Genomic DNA, 19,814 nt, shown 5'->3' with positions numbered 1-19,814 from the left:
AGCAATGTAGTTGCAAGTTCTCATGATTTTATGTAAGCATGATGAGATATAAGTATCACATTTCACTGACTGACATTGTTGGCATCATCAAAGCAAAACTTTTGCACTTTTTTGTTCAAGTTTTTGCAAAGTTGGGAATAGGGAGCAATGTTTGGTTTGCATATTAGATAGGTCACAGACAAAACACAGCATTCTGCAGGTTATTTATGCAGCTTAAACTTTCTGTCTAAATAGATGATTTCCTTCATCGAACATTTATCTGACCACCACAACCACTGTTGATTTCCAGGGATAGATTGAATCTTCAAAAGGATGTTGCATGCATCTGTGTAATTCTCCATTCATATCCCATGCTTTGGAGTCTCTGTTCTGAATAGAGTAGAAAGAACTATGGTCACCAGCCTCTTTGAAGATGAGAGGGGGGGACGTAGTAACTATGCTTCCCTATCAATGTCCATCAGTTACTCTTTTATTTCTGCACAATAACTTTAAAGGGAGGTAACTTAGTATGCTTTTAAATTATCACTAGAACATGTGCCACATACCACATTGGTGGTCCTGTCTTTAATGTCAAGGTCATGGCTCAACATTTTTGTGTTTTGCACTGTCACTTTCACCCCACAACATTTAAGGTGTTTGAGATTAGGGGATAAAACTTGGTATAGAACATGCTTGTCACAATATGTCTTATTATCACAGCTGTTTACACATGCTTGACATGAATGGTTAAAACTTTGATTGGCTCAATGGTCCTTAGAACAAGCATTATGTCATAATTGAACCTTGCATAATGCGTGGGAATATGCACTACCTCAAAAATGGCTGATTCCTAGCATGGTTCATCTTTTGATGAATATGTCAATCAGCAAATATTGGCTGATAATTATGCAAATACTGGCTGATAATTATGTAAATATTGGCTGATAATTATGCAAATATTGGCTGATAATTATGCAAATATTGGCTGATAATTATGCAAATACTGGCTGATAATTATGTAAATACTGGCTGATAACTATGTAAATACTGGCTGATAATTATGTAAGTACTGGCTGGCTGATAATTATGCAAATATTGGCTGATAATTATGCAAATATTGGCTGATAATTATGCAAATACTGGCTGATAATTATGCAAATATTGGCTGATAATTATGCAAATACTGGCTGATAATTATGCAAATACTGGCTGATAATTATATCAATATTGGCTGATAATTATGTCAGTATTGGCTGATGATAGTGGTAAAGGCAATTTATATTTAAAGTTGTGAAGTATGTTAGATTATTAGAGCTAGTAAAGTGTTAATGGAGATACCAGTTAGTGATTTTGAACCTAAAAATGGTGTTCAATATGAGTCTAATGTACATGCTGGATGGACAAATCAGATGGTAAGCCGGCCACACATCCACACTCTGTATCAGCAGTATTTCAAAATTAACTGTAGAAAAGACACAATAACAAGCTGAATTAAAATTAACTAGAAAAGACACAATAACAAGCTGAATTAAAATTAGCTGTAGAAAAGACACAATAACAAGCTGAATTAAAATTAACTAGAAAAGACAATAAGAAGCTGAATTGAAATTAACTGTAGAAAAGACAATAGCTAGCTGAATTAAAATTAACTGTAGGAAAGACACAATAACAAGCTGAATTAAAATTAACTATAGAAAAGACACAATAGCAAGCTGAATTAAAATTAACTGTAGAAAAGACACAATAACAAGCTGAACTAAAATTAACTAGAAAAGACACAATAACAAGCTGAATTAAAATTAACTGTAGAAAAGACAATACCAAGCTGAATTGAAATTAACTGTAGAAAAGACACAATAACAAGCTGAATTAAAATTAACTGTAAGAAAGACAATAACAAGCTGAATTAAAATTAACTGTAGAAAAGACACAATAACAAGCTGAATTAAAATTAACTGTAGAAAAGACACAATAACAAGCTGAATTAAAATTAACTAGAAAAGACACAATAACAAGCTGAATTAAAATTAACTGTAGAAAAGACACAAGAACAAGCTGAATTAAAATTAACTGTAGAAAAGACAATAACAAGCTGAATTAAAATTAACTGTAGAAAAGACACAATAACAAGCTGAATTAAAATTAACTGTAGAAAAGACAATAACAAGCTGAATTAAAATTAACTGTAGAAAAGACACAATAACAAGCTGAATTAAAATTAACTGTAGAAAAGACACAATAACAAGCTGAATTAAAATTAACTGTAGAAAAGACAGTAACAAGCAGAATTAAAATTAACTGTAGAAAAGACACAATAACAAGCTGAATTAAAATTAGCTGTAGAAAAGACAATAACAAGCTGAATTAAAATTAACTGTAGAAAAGACACAATAACAAGCTGAATTGAAATTAACTGTAGAAAAGACACAATAACAAGCTGAATTGAAATTTAAAGGTAGGATGAAATTTCCATTTCTTTCTCGAACAATTTATCCCTGCAAGAGATTGTGCTACAAAACCATTTAGCCCTATAAGGGATGAACCATGGTACACTTACACTTTGTCTTAAAGGTCACAATAACTGATCAGAGTTTTAACTCCTTCTCTACACAATTTCTAATAATGTCCTTTGAGATAGGGCTATGAAACTTGGTTAATTTCCATGGCCTCCAAGTAAATTGTTGCATTTAAAAATTGTTTTAGAAAGCTTTGCTTTTTATTTTCCACACTTGCATTATAAGAAAGTACATTATAGGGAGAGCTGTAGTTATTCCTGATTTAATATGTTTAGCACTTGCTTTAATTTTGATCCTGTGTATTTACTTCCAGTATATTTTAATAGATGACAGTCATTAAGAATTAGTTTAAAACGTGCTTGGTAGATATAATTGTTTACATTAAGTTTAATCTCAACTGAATTATCTCTCTCATTTTATTGAAGTTGCAATCACAAGCAATCTTCCGGATAATATAGGAAACCAAATTATATTTCGTCTCAAATCCACATCCAAATGAGAGTTCAAATGCCTAGACTCCACTTAGTAAAGAAAGTAGATATAACCTTTGCTCACTGAGGAAAATTGCTTCTCTTTTGGTTTAGATTGACTGGTGTGCATCATACCTGACTAGTCACCTATCATTCTCAATTAGCTTTAGAGGAAAGCATATCAGCCTACAGTAGGTATTAGGGATTAGACACCATGTCTGATACAGGTAGATAATGAGACTCCATGTACTTTGCTTATCATAGGAATATATGCTACCTGTTATTTCTGTTTCACATGGTCAGTTTATTAGTGTCCATTCTATCAGCTTTAAGTCACATGAATAAGATCACTTACAATTTAGGGTCCAAATTTTGAGTTTAGTTTTTTGGCACTTTTTTTAGTTTTTTGACTTTGAAATGTGTTACTCCAGGAATAAGCAACACTTGAGTAATACTGAGTATTTGATGCATGAGTCATCTGAATTTTACTGTATTTTATTTTCATTCTTCAGCAGAAACATAGAATAAGAATAATTATAGCTATAGTTTGAAACAATTTTCTTAACAATGTGCCAGATATTGCCTTAATAAAGAACAATGCCAAAGTTGGGGCACAGATTGGAGTGGAATTATCTCGGTTGTGGTACCAGTCCCATGGATCATTAGGGTCCAAGTCTTTTGGCTATAAAGGACATGGACATGTGTCAGGGAACCAGTCTGAACCTGATAGAGGATCCCAGTCTACATTCATTCCTGGGAAAATAGAAAAAGTTTCTCAGAATATTAAGACTGCCAAAAATGGACGAGTGGTGAGTTCAGCAAAACAAGCATACAGACCCAGTCATTTTACCAATAAAACAAATATAGAATGCAGTATGAATATCAATGGAATGTTGAATAAACACAAATATAATTCTGCAGGAATGAAAATGAAGTGAAGGCATGTTGAAGAAAACTAAGGGCACATATGCAGAACACATGACTGAATAATAAATTAAAATGGAATGAAATGTAAATGTATTTTATGAATGGATTTGAAAATCAGTTTGTACAAGTTGTTACTAAATTTTCATGGCTGAAAGCCCTTTCCCATGGTATCTAGTATCAGTTTCTTTACACTATGTTTTTCTTCAATCATATTAACATTAGAGATATAAGCATGCTACTTCCGGAATCTAGCCATACTAAAAAGATAAAAATGTATCTTTTCTACCTCATATAGACCAATGGTAATTACTCCTGTCCATTATCTCCCTTTGCCACCTCCAGAGGTTGCTTGTTTTCAAGCTTCACTTCCATACAACAACGTAGTATAGGAAATTCTGTCAGTCCTAGTCAAATTTGTGTCAAGAACTTGCTGCTTCACCTGTATCCTTGTTTTAAAAACCAGCTTTTCCAGTGACAGTGGAGAGATAATTAATAAGCAAGGAAAGCAAAATGGATGCTTTACATCCCATGTGCAATTCACGTTTCATTCTTGTGCCAGCAGATGACTGCTGAGCCAGTCTATGATGTGCCTTTACAGGGCAGATTAGAAACCAAGTTTCTTCCCCTCCCCAAGCCTCCTGTCTCCAGTCATTGTCTTAACATCACCATCTCCTGCAGACATTCTCCGTGGGGGTACCAGCCTCCTGCAATTTCGATCACACAAGATCAGCCTATTCCCACAAAATGAATGAGTAATCCAAGTCATTTTGGAACAAATTTGGATTTTGTTTAACCAACCCTCTTTCTTTCTCTACCCTTCTAACATATGTGCCATCAGATCAGCAGTCATTCATGAACAAACAGGTGGGGGAGATTGTACAATAACTACAATCTCTGGGGTTCTATTCATGGCTGTTCCATACCAAAATGGCCAATGGTAAATTGGGGCAGGTCATTGTCGACATCAGTTGCCTCATTCTTCCACATAGGTTCAAGATAGTGGCAGTTTAATCTATACATCTGAAGGGAGGAGTGTACCATTGGCCGCAATCTACAGATACCTACTTTTATGTCCAGGTATTGTGAAAATTTCTCCATTTTGCATATTGCAACAAAGTTTACCAATACTGAATCCTTCCTTTGATCTTTTGTATCAAATGCTAGGTCTTTACCAAATTATGGATTGAAATGTTATCCTGTTCAAGTCGACTTGTTATAGAAATGAAATGGCAGTTTATCTAGATGATCTCCTTCTGACAGAAGCATATGGTAAGTTCTATTCTCCATATGGATAGAAGTGATTGATTATCCCTTTTGAATAATGTTGCTTTCCTCCTCAATTGGGAAAATTGTATCCATTGTCCATCCCCTTGATCGATCAATCTGGTTATGGAGTTTATAACCAATCTTAATTTTATGTCTCTCTCATGTCCACATTAAATGGATTGTCAAAACTCATAGAGATGTTTCCAACAAGATTCCAAAAGAGAGTTCTTGCAACTCATCAGGCTATTAGTGCATCAGCAGATTTGATCCCACTGTGCCACCTTTATTATTACAAATAACTTTGCTTGCTCCATGGCACCCTTTTTCCAGTCCACTTGATTAAAAGGTCAATTCCCTGAATAAGGTTTGTTCTTTCCTGTGTCAGTGCACAACCATGGTTCAGTCAACAACAGGAATTCCTTTGGAGAAACCCATAACTTGATGTGATGGCATGTACAAACACCAGTACAAATGATTGGGGAGCCTTCTTGTTGCAGGACTTCGAATATGGTCATTGGCAAATGGGGACCAAGGGAACTGCCTTAGCTTCAGCATATATGGCAAATGACTTACAAGCCATTTCATTTGACCCAAACTACAGCTCAGATCAGATGGCTCAATGATTCTCTTGATACAGCCAGGCTTTGTACCCAAGAACGAGTCACCATCATTGGACCAGTATTCATATGCTGTCTCATGTCGATAGATAAATCAAGAGCAGTGGCAACGTAAGATCCTGTCTGCATCCTCAAACACTACTTAAAGCACACAGAAATAAGTTGTGGCAACCATAAATGACTCCTCCCCATGAAGGCGACAAAGCAGGATATACCTGCAAGGCCTGATCTTCATGGCTTAAATTGGCTATACACTCAGCGTACTCTGAAGCCTCGAAAGGATTTCAGCTCTTGAAATTAAAGCAATCAGTGTGAGCCTCGTATTTGAATATAACGTTTCATTCCAAGACATCAAAAGAAGCTCTTGATGGGCATGCCGAATCAGCCTTCTCAAGTTTTAATCTCAGCGATATAGCCTTACAGACCTGAATCTGGTGGGTTAGTGGCTGTGGCAAGACAACCACCAGACCCAATGAAACCAGTACAGCATCTATCTACACTGGACTCGACAGTGAATTTTGACAGTCAGAAGACTTCATTAATCATCAACTTAACCTGATAGAGTGGTCACAATTCATGTGACCATATGCTGTGTGGCTTTAAGTAGGAGAGCAGGTTATCATTCCAATATTTCCTTCTTACAATAGATACTCACGGTACAGGTAGGATGCCCAGCATTCCTTAGTCTTATTACCCCCAATTTTTTTGACATAATGTGATCGGGTAACATTGGAGAAGCCAATTTTTAAGTAAATTATGTTTTTTCAAAACTACTTGCTCGATCACATTACTTAATAATCCTCCCAACCACACTGTCATGTGAGTATTTTCATTGGCATATTGCTCAGCTTAAAAAGTAGCAGCACCTGGTGGTGGTAATAAGCAAGTGTTATTGCCCTTTATATGAGATGGACAGAAAAGACAAATTTTCATCATTTTAGTAATGCTGGATTCTGGCACTAGCAGGCCTATATCATTAATCTAGTGAATCATAATTTACTTAAAAACTTGCTTTCACCCCTAGTCGTCTCTGACACTGTTTTTTGTAGAAACAGCCATTGATGTGATGACATATCTCCATTGCTTGTATGTACTTGTATGTACTTGCTCTTTATCGAATGAAATGAAATAAGAAATAAAATAAAAGTAGCAGTTACATTTTAATTCGTTGTAAATTCAGTACTGTCCTTTGAATTTGATGCATTAGCTATTTCAGAAATTGCACTAAGAGGATAAGATGCAAAAGTTATAGTAAATTTTTTTCCTTTAAAAATGAAATATTGGACTTAAGTGAATGCATTTCATCACATTGTAAATGAGTGAAAATGGAACGAAACATTGGATGAGAGCAATAAGTGCAAGATCTTGAATGCTATTTGAGGCCATAGCCAGAAAATGAGATATTGGTAGATACGATACAATGCAGACTTGAATGAAAAGCAAATGGAATGCCAAAAAGAATAAAACTTATGCAGACTTTGTAAAATTGTCCACTTTTTGGATCTATATCTACTTGAGATGCACTGGTTTACCATGTTTTTATTTCTGGTGGTACACACCACAGTATTTTTTTGCTGGTACTTGTGTAGTTTCCATAAGTATGGAATGTATATAAATTGTTATGACTTTGATGATATTAACAACATATTTTCAAGACAAAAAATAATCCCCGAATATTTGTTATTTATTTTTCTTAAAAACATTTGCGTTTGTCACAGATTAATTTCTAATGTCACAAATATAATTCTGTGGATGATCCTTTAATCACATGCTTGATGCATATCATGTCTGCTATCATGGTGGCCAAATGGAATGTTGTGGAAGATATTTGGGCTAAATCCAACTTTTAAAAATGTCTGATTCTAAGTTATTTACTAGCAAATGTTTTAAGCACATTTATTCTTTGATAAGATGAAGAATCATCTTAAGATTTTCAGGTTGTTTCTGTTTGAATTTACTAATTTCTCCTGTCCGCTAAATATTTTCCCGTTTGTTGAATAAGTGTGTTTTATGTTTATTGGCTCTCTCTGACAAGTATCTTCACTTGGTGTTGTCATCCCACTCAAAGTTTCCCTGCTAATTATATCAGGCTTGTGAATTGTAGGCTTCATTGTCGACTCTTCCTATTTTTATCAACAAGTTCTCTGTCAGCACCTTGTCTTCAAAAGTTTAGATTACACATTAGATTGCCAATTAACATGGCAAATTCATCTATTGTAAAGTATTGACCATTTAGTTTTCACGGGGGAGGGGGGCTTACAATTTTCTTGAAATGATATAATGGTTATAATATGTTGTTACATTTCTATAAATCAGTGCAAGATAGTTTTCTTAGCTGTTCACAGATGGAAATTTTAAAAATGTATTTTAGTCCTTAATATAATTGCAGTATAATGCAGTATGTATTGGGTATGCACATGAATACAGCGGTTTACCAGAATTTGTCATGGTTCCAGCTTTAATACCTACCATCCTTATTTGTAAAAAAAAAAGCCCAATTGAAAGTGCGTCTGAATTGTATAGGAGTCAGTATACATGCTGTGGAAGAATTAGAGTTGTATTGGATTCCCAAGTTTCAGACATTTGCATTTAATGATTGATTGATTAATTAATTAATTAGTTGATTTTGTGATTTGTAATGCAAGGTCTATATGAAATCAAAAATAATTGCTACAGAGGGGCAACAGATTAATTTGCCAATTCAAATGAACATGTCAAATTCAAAACAAAATTGCTGGAAAACCTATCAATATGAACCAGACTCAATCCACGTCACTGAAAACTTCAAATTTTAAAATCATCCTGTTTGAATGGTTTGACTTACAACATGGTAATGAATGGAAAGAGGTACGGTTTGAAGTCGTATGGAACAGTTACACAGGTAGGTTGTTTAGACTGATCCAATGGGACAATTCAAATCCACCCTGTTAACTACTCAGTCACTGCAGCTCCTGCATCATTTACTGACCTTTTACAACAGTGTACATCAGACTATCATTATAATTATGTAAGTATAATTTTTTTCTTGTAATTGTTACAGGTGGTTGTCGGAGGGTCCATTGTAGATTTCTATGTCAGACTAAAGAACAAAGATTTCAAGGTAGATAACTCTTACCCACTATCTAATATCAAGGACATTCAGTGTATTGTGAACTCATTAGTTAAAGGTTGTTACCCTATATTGTTTAATTGTGCAAGAACAATGTATTTACAGTAGATTAATTAAAACTATTACATACTAATTCCTCAGATTATTTTATTTTTCTAATGTTAAAATAGAAATTCTCTTGTGAAACATAAAATACAATTGAGAATGATATTATAAAGGTTATTTACAGCATTTAAGGTTACGAAAAGGACCCTGAATAACAATAACTCTGGAATCACTGGATTTATGTAAATTAATACCACTTCACCTTTCCAAGCCATTGAAGTTTTCATTATAGGAACTGTCACAAGGCAAACATACCATGTTTTTCTTGTAGTATTTTTGTTATTCTTATGCATTTGGTAAAGAAATTCATCTTTGAAATCCTAATGTTAATAAAAGGTACTTGATTGTGTTTTTGTAACCAAAATGGTTCCAATTAAAAGGTCCCTTTGTCCAAAATGCCGTATATTCTCTAATTAATGACACCAGGATGTGTTACATTTTCCAAATGGGGGCATTTATTAGAGCACAATAATTAAAGCTAAAGTTGTTCTTTTCATAAACTCTATGACCACATGTAATCTGCCACTTGATTCACTAATTGTAAATATCAGCAATGTATAAATGATCAATTGATGACACATTTTCCCAGTCAGCAGCTAGTCAAAGCGGGGCTGTCAAGTCTTTGAACTTAGCACCCAACTAAAGTCATTAAACTTGCCACACGGGTAACATCTTTGATCTTGTCACCCAACTATTGTGTCATGCTTAACACTAAATGTGTGCCTGTGAATTTAATAATTTATAGGTTGATATATACATTGCAACAGTGTGTTCAACTGAGACTCCTGCAACATTTTGTTGCAGTCGTGGATCTGAAAAAGATAGGTACAGAAAAACAGGTCTCACACTCTAGCTTATAAATGTTTTGCTCTTAAAACAGGGGTGAGGGGGCATTAATTTGAGTGGGGGTATTAAATAGAGAGTATACAGTATACTTACTTCCTAAATGATATGTGCTATCTGATTTATTCAACCCCATTTCAGGCAAATGGAGCTACATATTCGGGCATTGTTCAACAATCTTTTGGAGGGGTGGGAAGGAACCTTGCAGACTGTCTAACAAGGCTTGATATGGATCCATTGTTTTTGTCAGCTGTTGGGAGGGACTCTCATCTGGAGGCATACAGAGCTTACTGCCAACATATGGTATATAATATTTACTGCATGCAAATCTGTCACGTTGTAGCCAGGCTTGGTATGGACCTATTGTTTTTCACAGCTTTTGGGAAGGACTTATCTGGAGGCTTACAAGTTTTCTGCTTGCACATGGTATGTCTTTATTAGTCTGTAAATAAAGGTCCATCGCTTTACCCTCGAATTGAAAGTATGTAATGAACTGTAGACCTTCTATGGTGAAGAAGAATTCAGGGCCTATAGCTATAGAATGATTTTGTCAGTGTAAGTTTGCACGTTATATATATATATATATATATATATATATATATATATATATATATATATATATATATATCGTTATGAGTCTGTGATCTTAAAATAAGTAACAGAAAAGAGTGAAAGACAACAAGCTTTGTAAAATTTAACAAATAATTTATCTCCCTAGAATACAAAGTGAAATTGCATAGATGCCAAGTTTGTTGGAACCAAATCAGGGAGATTTGTGTTTAAAATCAGGGAGATTGGGTCTAAATCAGGGAGATTAGCATAACGATTATTTTTCTCATAAGTTTAAACACAAAAATGCAGATTGTACCACAACTAAGTAAAATAACTATAATGAATAATAGTTACTGTACTTTATTAACTTTGTTATGTTATTTTCTTAATCTCACAAAAAATAATTGAAGAATCTTCACAAGAATCACTGTGTTTAAAAAAATAATGACACACTGGAACCTCAGACACTCAATCAAACAGTTTATTTTCAACATGTGTTGGTTGTCTTTCAGTTTTGTATAGAAGCTTCTTTTGCAGTGACATAAAAATCATTTGACAGTCTGAACTCAAAACAGTCACACTTTGCATTTATCCTACACAGTATTGGTGATGACAGTTTTTCCACATAAATTTCCATGGTGGTCAGTCTGAATCTTTCTCAACATGCTGAAACAGTACTCAAGGTGTGAATTACTGTGGCAAGCTGAGTGCTGCCATAGAGAGCATCACTAGATTTGGGAATCTGGGCTTCTTCAAGGGTGTGGAAACTTTTCTCATGTCTACCCAGAAGATATCCAATGGTGTTTCTCCCTGAGTGAAACTGGGCAGGTCTGAGGCCGGGGAGACGTGGAAGTCCCTGAACTCAACTTCAAGTTGACCTTTGTCAGTTGCTGTAACCAGTCTGTCACTCAATTGAAGCAAAGCTTCTACTGAAATCTCCAATCTCTCAGGATTCAGGTAACCAGGGGTCTGGTCATTAAATGGAAATTTGGCTAGCATCTTTGCTGTAACTTCCTCATAGAAGGACCTAACACTCCTAAAGAAGGAGCTCAGCTGGGTTGGAGAAATGTCACCTCGTTTGTTGTGAACAAAACATCTGGCTTCTATACCCACTGCAAACAAAGAGTTGTCATGCTGGTTTTCTGGTGACATAATGTTGACCTCCGTAATGCTGGCTGTTGCAGTGATAACACTCGTCTTCACAAACTTTTCCATGAATTTCCCTAGAATTTGTTTCATTTCCACATGAGGTATCCCACCATAGCATCACCAGCCAGGATCATGGTGTTAAATTCATTCAGTGGTTCAATGATGTATAGAAGAAAGTGGTACATCAGTTTCATATCAGGGTTTTTAAGGTTCTCCACAGATCTCTTCAGTCTACTCCCTGTCTTCACAGCATCTTCATGGCTGTGAAAATATGATTGAAGAGCTGGCCACTGTTGAAGGAGGCAGGCAATGCATTTCTGGAGTGACAGCCACCTTGTGCTACAATGTTTGACCAGTTTGTATTCCTCAGTGTTGGTAAACTCTAGGAATTCTTTATACCCCTCTCTACACTTAGAACTTTAAGTGAAGTGATAGTTGGTGTTGACCAGAAGTTCTTTAGCTGGGACTGCCGATGTCTTCAAACCATACAAATGGCAGATACACCCAAAGTCGATTACATTTGGTTGCTGTTCACGAACTCTGGAGAGGACAGAATGTTTCTTTCCAACCATTACATTTGCATTGTCACTGCTAAACACTACTAGGTTCTTCCATGGAATCTGTCTGTTTGATAAGACTTATTGAAGACAGTTGGAAAGGTTTTCACCAGTTCCAATATTGCAAATGGGCATAGCCTTGAATTTGGTTGTCACTCTGTGAATGTCACTGTTAAACACCTGTACAAGAATTGCTACACACTTTTCATCACCACTGTCATTAGACTTATCATCTCTGAGAAAGGGTTTTCCTTGCGTAGTAAAGTTACTTAATTGTCATACATTGGACCCAGTGCATTGTTAACAATGTTTGTTACCTTAGCTCTTTTGCAGCAAAATGTATGAGCAATTTGCAAGTCAGGAAACATAACCTTACATAGCTCACTAAAATGATCAGCAACCAAGAATGGTAAATTATGCTTTGCCACAAAGTTAGCAAACAGAACCTCAGCTTTAGTGACACTGTCTACTGATGTTGGTATTACAAACATTTGTGTTACTTTAGGCACATTATGTGACGATTTCTCATTTACAATGTGCTGCATACTTTTCAAGTGTCTTGTAAGATCATTATACTAGTCATGAGTGACAGACATGTAAATATAAATACTGTTTCATCTATCATGAGTGACAACCTGACAGACATGTAAATATAAATACTGTTTCATCTGTCATGAGTGACAAGCTGACAGACATGTAAATATAAATACTGTTTCATCTGTCATGAGTGACAAGCTGACAGACCATGTAAATATAAATACTGTTTCATCTGTCATGAGTGACAAGCTGACAGACCATGTAAATATAAATACTGTTTCATCTGTCATGAGTGACAACCTGACAGACCATGAAAATATAAATACTGTTTCATCTGTCATGAGTGATAATCTGACAGACCACGTAAATATAAATACTGTTTCATCTGTCATGAGTGACAACCTGACAGACCATGTAAATATAAATACTGTTTCATCTGTCATGAGTGACAACCTGACAGACCATGTAAATATAAATACTGTTTCATCTGTCATGAGTGACAGCCTGACAGACATGTAAATATAAATACTGTTTCATCTGTCGTGAGAATATTTTGCTTGGAATGCAAAGAGCTGTGATGTACACATGAATAAGTTAGGCAAAGATCACAGTCATTGCTGGTAAAGCATACACATTTCTTGATGCCGTATAATGTAGACAAGATATTGCCAAATTTTATGCATATCCACTGTCTCTTTATTAAATAGTTTCAGTGGTTCAGATGGTGTGATTTGTGCAGTTTGCACTTACATTTAATTGATAACAATCAGATTGTCTTTCTCATGACAGTTGAGTATGCATGATCCATCTGTACAAATCTCTATTTACTATTGTGCTTAAAACTTTGGGGGACAATTTTGTTTTTGTATGGCCAAAAGATAGCCTTCCCAATATGGCAAAAAATATATTCCTGCCCTTTATGTCACATATATCTACATTAGATTGTTAACTAAGTCTTAATAATATTGTGTGGAGAAAAAAAAGATTTTAAAAAAATTGTCTTTCTCTCTGTTCTTCGTTTGCTGTGAAATTTTCGTTCCATTTAGGACTTGTCTGGAGTGGTCCAAGTAGATGATATTTCTACAGCAACTTACTGTGCCATAATGAGGGAGTCCGGAGAACTAGTGTTTGGAATTGGTGACATGGACATACACTCCCATATCACACCTAAATATGTAAGTAACTGATGCGTTCATGTTTGACAAATGTAATAACACCTATATTGACACATGCCATTGTATGCCACAAGTTATTGTCAGATTAGCATGTGTTGAGTGTCAGCAGTTTTGTTGATTCTGTCTTTCTTTTACTTTGTTTGCTCTTGCATAGCATCCCCTGAACTACAAGCAACATCCAGATCATAATATGCCAGTATATCAGAATATAAGATGTTTGTTCTTATGATGTAAAGCTAAGAGCATAGACCCAGATCTGCAAGTTCATTACATGATGGCATGTCAAGATCCCTAATATTCACAGTTGGGTTGATTCCTTAGCATTATTCTTTTGTGAGTAGCCATGACAGTGATATAGGAGAATTTGTGTTATACTAGGGTGCATTATATGGAATAATGTAATTCATGCAGTTCATTTGGATCCATGACCATACCAGTGTTATATCAGAGATAGCATTGTAATGAGGCACTTTATAACAAGTAACTACTGTACATCAATAATTATAATGCTAAGTTAAATGTGTAGATTGGTAACAGTGACTACTTTATATAAATAATTATTATGATACATTCTGATCACAACACAGATACTTTCTTATTTCCATATTTTGCCTCAAACAATAAATATCAGCAACACCAACATTAAATTCACACAGCCAGTACAAAACCTAGGTGTTACTCTGGACAGTAGTCTCACATTACACCAACATGTCATGAACATATGCAAGGCTGCATATCTTGAGCTGAGACGCTCCATTCACAAATATCTTTAAGTTGATGCCACTAAAACACTTGTGTGTTAATTAGTACTTTCATGACTGGACTATTGTAACTCAATTCTGTCTGATTCATCTCAATATCTACTCCAGAAACTTAGAAAAGGTCAAAACACAGCTGCTCTGATCATACTAAGAGTACCACGATCAGGGCACACCTCCCCGCTGCTCTGTACCCTACACTGGCTATCCATTCGATCCAGAATCAAAGACAAAATTTGTTCTGTGTGCTACGTTTCACTAACGGACTCCAGTCCAACATACCTATCTGACTTCACCCATGTGTACACACCAGCAAGATACCTATGCTCCTTTTCTGACAATCGTATACTCATTATTCCCACTATGAAAACAAAGTCATATGGACAGCGTTCTTTTGCATACCAGGGCCCAGGAACATGGAATGAATTGCCCACTGAACTTAGACACAAAGACTCAGTGATCCCATTGAAGAGTGCTCTTAAAACTCACTTATTTCGACTGCAAGAACAAACTTAAAGACCTAATAATGTTTCCTACCTTCAGTATTTTCAGCATGTTTTTTGTTTTCTAATTTCATGGTGTTTGTTTTTTGTAATCATATCATTTTTATCTTTTAGATGTTATCTAATGTTGAAAAGCGCTTAGAGCTTCTAAAGATTAGGTGCTATACAAAGTCCTTATTATTATTATTATTAGAAATATAAAGATTGGTAACAATGACTATTTTATAGAAATAATTACTATGATGCATTGTTCACTAGAAATGTATAGACTGGTAACAATGACTACTGTAGATAAATAATTATTATGATACATTGTTCACTAGAAATGTAAAGATTGGTAACAGTGACTACTTTATCAAAATAATTATTATGATACAATGTTCACTAGAAATGTAAAGATTGGTGACAGTGACTACTTTATATAAATAATTATTATGATAACATTGTTCGCTAGAAATGTAAAGATTGGTGACAGTGACTACTTTATATAAATAATCATTATGATACATTGTTCACTAGAAATGTATAGACTGGTAACAGTGACTACTTTATATAAATAATTATTATGATACATTGTTAACTAGAAATGTATAGACTGGTAACAATGACTGCTGTAGATAAATAATTATTATGATACATTATTCACTAGAAATGTAAAGATTGGTAACAGTGACTACTTTATCAAAATAATTATTATGATACAATGTTCACTAGAAATGTAAAGATTGGTGACAGTGAATACTGTATAAAAATAATTATTATGATACATTGTTCACTAGAAATGTAAGGATTGGTAACAGTGACTACTTTATATAAATAATTATTATGATAACATTGTTCCCTAGAAATGTAAAGATTGGTGACAGTGACTACTTTATATAAATAATTATTATGATACATTGTTCACTAGAAATGTATAGACTGGCAACAGTGACTACTTTATGTAAATAATTATTATGATAACATTATTCACTAGAAATGTATAGACTGGTAACAGTGACTGCTGTAGATAAATAATTATTATGATACATTGTTCACTAGAAATGTAAAGCTTGGTGACAGTGACTACTTTATATAAATAATTATTATGATACATTGTTCACTAGAAATGTATAGACTGGTAACAGTGACTACTTTATATAAATAATTATTATGATACATTGTTCACTAGAAATGTATAGACTGGTAACAGTGACTGCTGTAGATAAATAATTATTATGATACATTGTTCATTAGAAATGTAAAGATTGATGACAGTGACTACTGTATATAAATAATTATTCGTCCTTCCTGCTACCAACTGTTGCTGGACAAGGTGATACTCAAACTGCCCAACTTCATCTCAGCATTCCTGGATCAAGAGCCTTAGGTCATTGATGCCCTGTCAATCATATGGTCACTGAAATGATGCCACACTTTCTCTCCTGTCATGTACTTTGAAAACCAAAACTGATCCCAGATAATGTGCAAGGCTTGAAAAATAGTTTAATTGCCTGTTTCTGATGGGACAGATCCAGGGTCAACAGTCTGCTTTATCTCAGGACAGATTTACCCAAGAAAGTCATAGGAACCCCTCCCCCACTAAGTTACACAGATAATTTAGATGGTCACTATTCCAGTCATGTCAAGAGAAACTTCTCTTTAATGCCTGAATCTTGTCCGGGATGCTTTGCATGAAAACCCATTCTGCACTTAAATTTTGGTGAGGATCTTGACACTTAGAAAGTGCATTTTCACGTGGTGTTTTCATGTTTAAGACATAACACCACTCTTAGTCTCTATCTCCTGGTTAGCTGATTTCTTTTTTTCTTTTCTGAGGACGAAATGTTAACCCTTATCATGACCAAGGGATACAGCTACATGACTTTGGACTGATCCGGTGAAAGCTATGTTAAAAATCCAAATCACACACACACACACATGATTTTGGACATGTTGATAAATCTTGGAAGGAATAATATTGGCTGCAGCAAAGATCTTTCTAATGTGTTGTTTATAATTTTGACCTCACCATGCTCCACTCGTTCACTTTGTTCCCCCAAATGAAACCTTGTCTTGACATAGCTCAACTCATCTGTGTGTAAGCTCTATCATCAGCTTGAAGGAGTTATAAGATAAGACTTGCTTTCTTATAGCACTAGTTTCTGCATGCAGGGTGTGAGCTGTATTTACTGTCCAGGGATCCAAATTACATGCAGCCATTCTAATTATGCAGCCAGGTTTGTCTCTAAGAATGGTCACCAATTACAGGGAATCAGAAAATAACTATTTGCCAACTCTCCGCAATCAACCTTTTGAGAGAGACAAAGGTGCAGGACCTACTATCTGTGGCACATCTAGAATTGTTGCAATGCAAATTAGAGGCTGTTTCCTCGGATTAAGATCGGAAAGCAAGACCTGATTGGCATTTTCTGAATTCTCTCAGGATGAGCTTAGACTCTCAGCTCACAAAATATAAACAGTATCTATGAGCCTGAAGGTAATACCTAAATTCATATCAGATGACCGGCATGCCCTGTCTGTGTTTTCCAGCTTATATTTATAGCACATGACCTTAGAAAGGAGAGAGAGCGAAATCTCACTGGGTTGCTCATACAGTTATTACACACCATTCATGACAGTTTAACTTCAGGCCCAGGCCCAGGAATGGCCTCATAGTTATCTTTGGATTCTCCTTTGAAACTTTTGCAAGTAAGGTAAAAACCAGGTGTGCAGTCTCCTTTCTGTGAATGTTTATGCATAATCTTTGATTGTTAGGAAAAGTTTATCCTTGCAGTAAAGGTCATAAATGGGTGATGTGGGTGGTCATTTATTTCAGCCTCATCTGTATATTGTCCTAATGTTTATGTGATTGGGTCATGTATTTAATGGAGAAAGGAAATATTTTACCGAATTATGTTTCATCAAGAATACTTACCTGATCACTTTTCTATCAGTTGTTCCAACCCTTCCCTACAGATGTGAGTATGCTGTTTTAGGTTTTTCTATGCTTAAGCTTTTAAGAATCTGGGATACAGGTAGCCATCTTGCAGGAAGCAAGGGGAGATCATGCATAGGAGTTACTTCCAATAGCTTCATTGATTTATGGATGGAAAGACATTTTCTATTTCTTTTAGAAGGTATGGATTTAGAGGTAGGGAAGAATATTTTAGCTTATGTTAATCTGATGAGATGAGTATTCTGAGAAACAAGATCCCCCAAAATTATTTTTTTATACATTCCTTTATTAGTGAAAACAACTGCCCTACTATACAGAAAATGGTCATGGATCACACGTTATTTTTCAATAGAATTAAATGCATTATGGTCATCTCACTGTGAGGCACTATACTTTATGACTTCCATGAATAGCACTTGAATGGAGTACTGCATGCAGTTTACAGTAATATGTATCCTTTTTCCAGTGTTTATGTATAACATCTTTTATTTTTGTAAGTTCAGGTAAATACAAGTTCCATCTGAGTTTTGTTTCCTTGTTTCAGTTATCAAAGTTTGAAAAGAACTTCATTGAAGCTCCGTTAGTATGCATTGATGGAAATATCTCACCAGATTCCATACAATATGTCAGTGATCTGTGTGGACATAGCAAGGTACCTGGTATGTTGCTTTTTTATGAGACATCTCAAGAAAAAATGGCCTGCCTTAAGAAAAAGTTCTTTTCTGTACTTTGATATGGCCATCAAAATTCACTTCAACTTTTTTCTGTATGGAGTTGGTTCTTCACCCATTAGGCACCGAAAGAAACCCTCTTTGGTTACTCACTACCAAATCTTGTGTGTTTGGAGGCAGAAAAAGATAGTGTTTTTAAACATTGACAGTAAATGATTAATAATCATGGTGGTCATTTATCCTTTATAAAATGTTATTGTTTATTTCAGTTCTCCATAGGAATAGAAAAAAGGAAAAGTCAAGAGTGATGGTGGTGTTTCAGCCAGATATTTACATGAAGTAGATATGAAATATTTCTCCATGTTAGGTTTTTTTTGAAATTTAAAACACATTGGGTCCCATTTTGATGTACTGCAACAGTCCAGCTAGATATATTTCTTTAAAACAGGAATTTGCAATTACTTAATTGATAGGCTAACAGAGTGTGATCATAGGGTTGCAGGTTCGATACCTGACCAAGCCATCCTGGGTCAAGCCATCCTGGGTCAGCTGCCTTGGTGTATCATGCGAAGGGCATTTAGCTACCATTTCCTTGACATGATGTAACCATTAATGTGTTCCAGTTACTGTTAAAACAATAAAACAACATCTTTCAGCACAAGATGTGCATTACCCTATGTACTGGCATACAAGCCAAAACCAACTGGAAACTACATTGACTTTGATCTGCAGTTGCTTAATATGCTCTCAGATCTGGATCTCTGCAGTTTGGTATCAGTAGAACAAACAGCATAGACCCTGATTTGGTGCTGCATTATTTGGTATCAGTAGAACAAACAACATAGACCCTGATTTGGTGCTGCATTATTTGGTATCAGTAGAACAAACAACATAGACCCTGATTTGGTGCTGCATTATTTGGTATCAGATCAGGGTCTAGGATGTTTGGAACTGGACACAACTATAAGTGAGTATATACTGTAAGTACAGTTCAAAGACAAAAATGCAGTGATTTCATAGTTTTATGGATTTTGTGATTTCTACAGATGTTGAATGTAAGGGCACAAAAACAATATCCATTCATTAGGACAGTCTTCCCAATCCATATATTTATGTTGTGACAAAAATGTCTCATTTTTGTA

At 35.1% G+C, this 19,814-nt stretch overlaps 1 protein-coding gene across 5 annotated transcripts in view; it reads left to right on the top strand.

Annotated features, from left to right (window-relative positions):
• The window catches only part of LOC149783122 (uncharacterized), a 113,499-nt gene that overhangs the window by 61,886 nt on the left and 31,799 nt on the right, over window positions 1-19,814 (top strand). For all 5 annotated transcript variants that reach the window (XR_016413553.1, XM_089931343.1, XM_089931341.1 and 2 more), the window contains 5 exons: window positions 3,542-3,774; window positions 8,816-8,875; window positions 9,974-10,135; window positions 13,674-13,802; window positions 18,546-18,660. Coding sequence is in view for 4 of the 5 variants with exons in the window: in XM_089931343.1 (XP_089787469.1) it covers window positions 3,542-3,774; window positions 8,816-8,875; window positions 9,974-10,135; window positions 13,674-13,802; window positions 18,546-18,660 (699 nt within the window). In the remaining variant the exon portion in view is untranslated. The remainder of the gene's footprint in view (window positions 1-3,541; window positions 3,775-8,815; window positions 8,876-9,973; window positions 10,136-13,673; window positions 13,803-18,545; window positions 18,661-19,814) is intronic.

This window comes from Sinohyriopsis cumingii, chromosome 14 (assembly GCF_028554795.1).
Source record: "Sinohyriopsis cumingii isolate HCF-2022 chromosome 14, ASM2855479v2, whole genome shotgun sequence".
Lineage (NCBI taxonomy): Eukaryota > Metazoa > Mollusca > Bivalvia > Unionida > Unionidae > Sinohyriopsis > Sinohyriopsis cumingii.
Note: the sequence above shows the minus strand (reverse complement) of the source record. Positions and strands in the feature narration are given on the sequence as shown.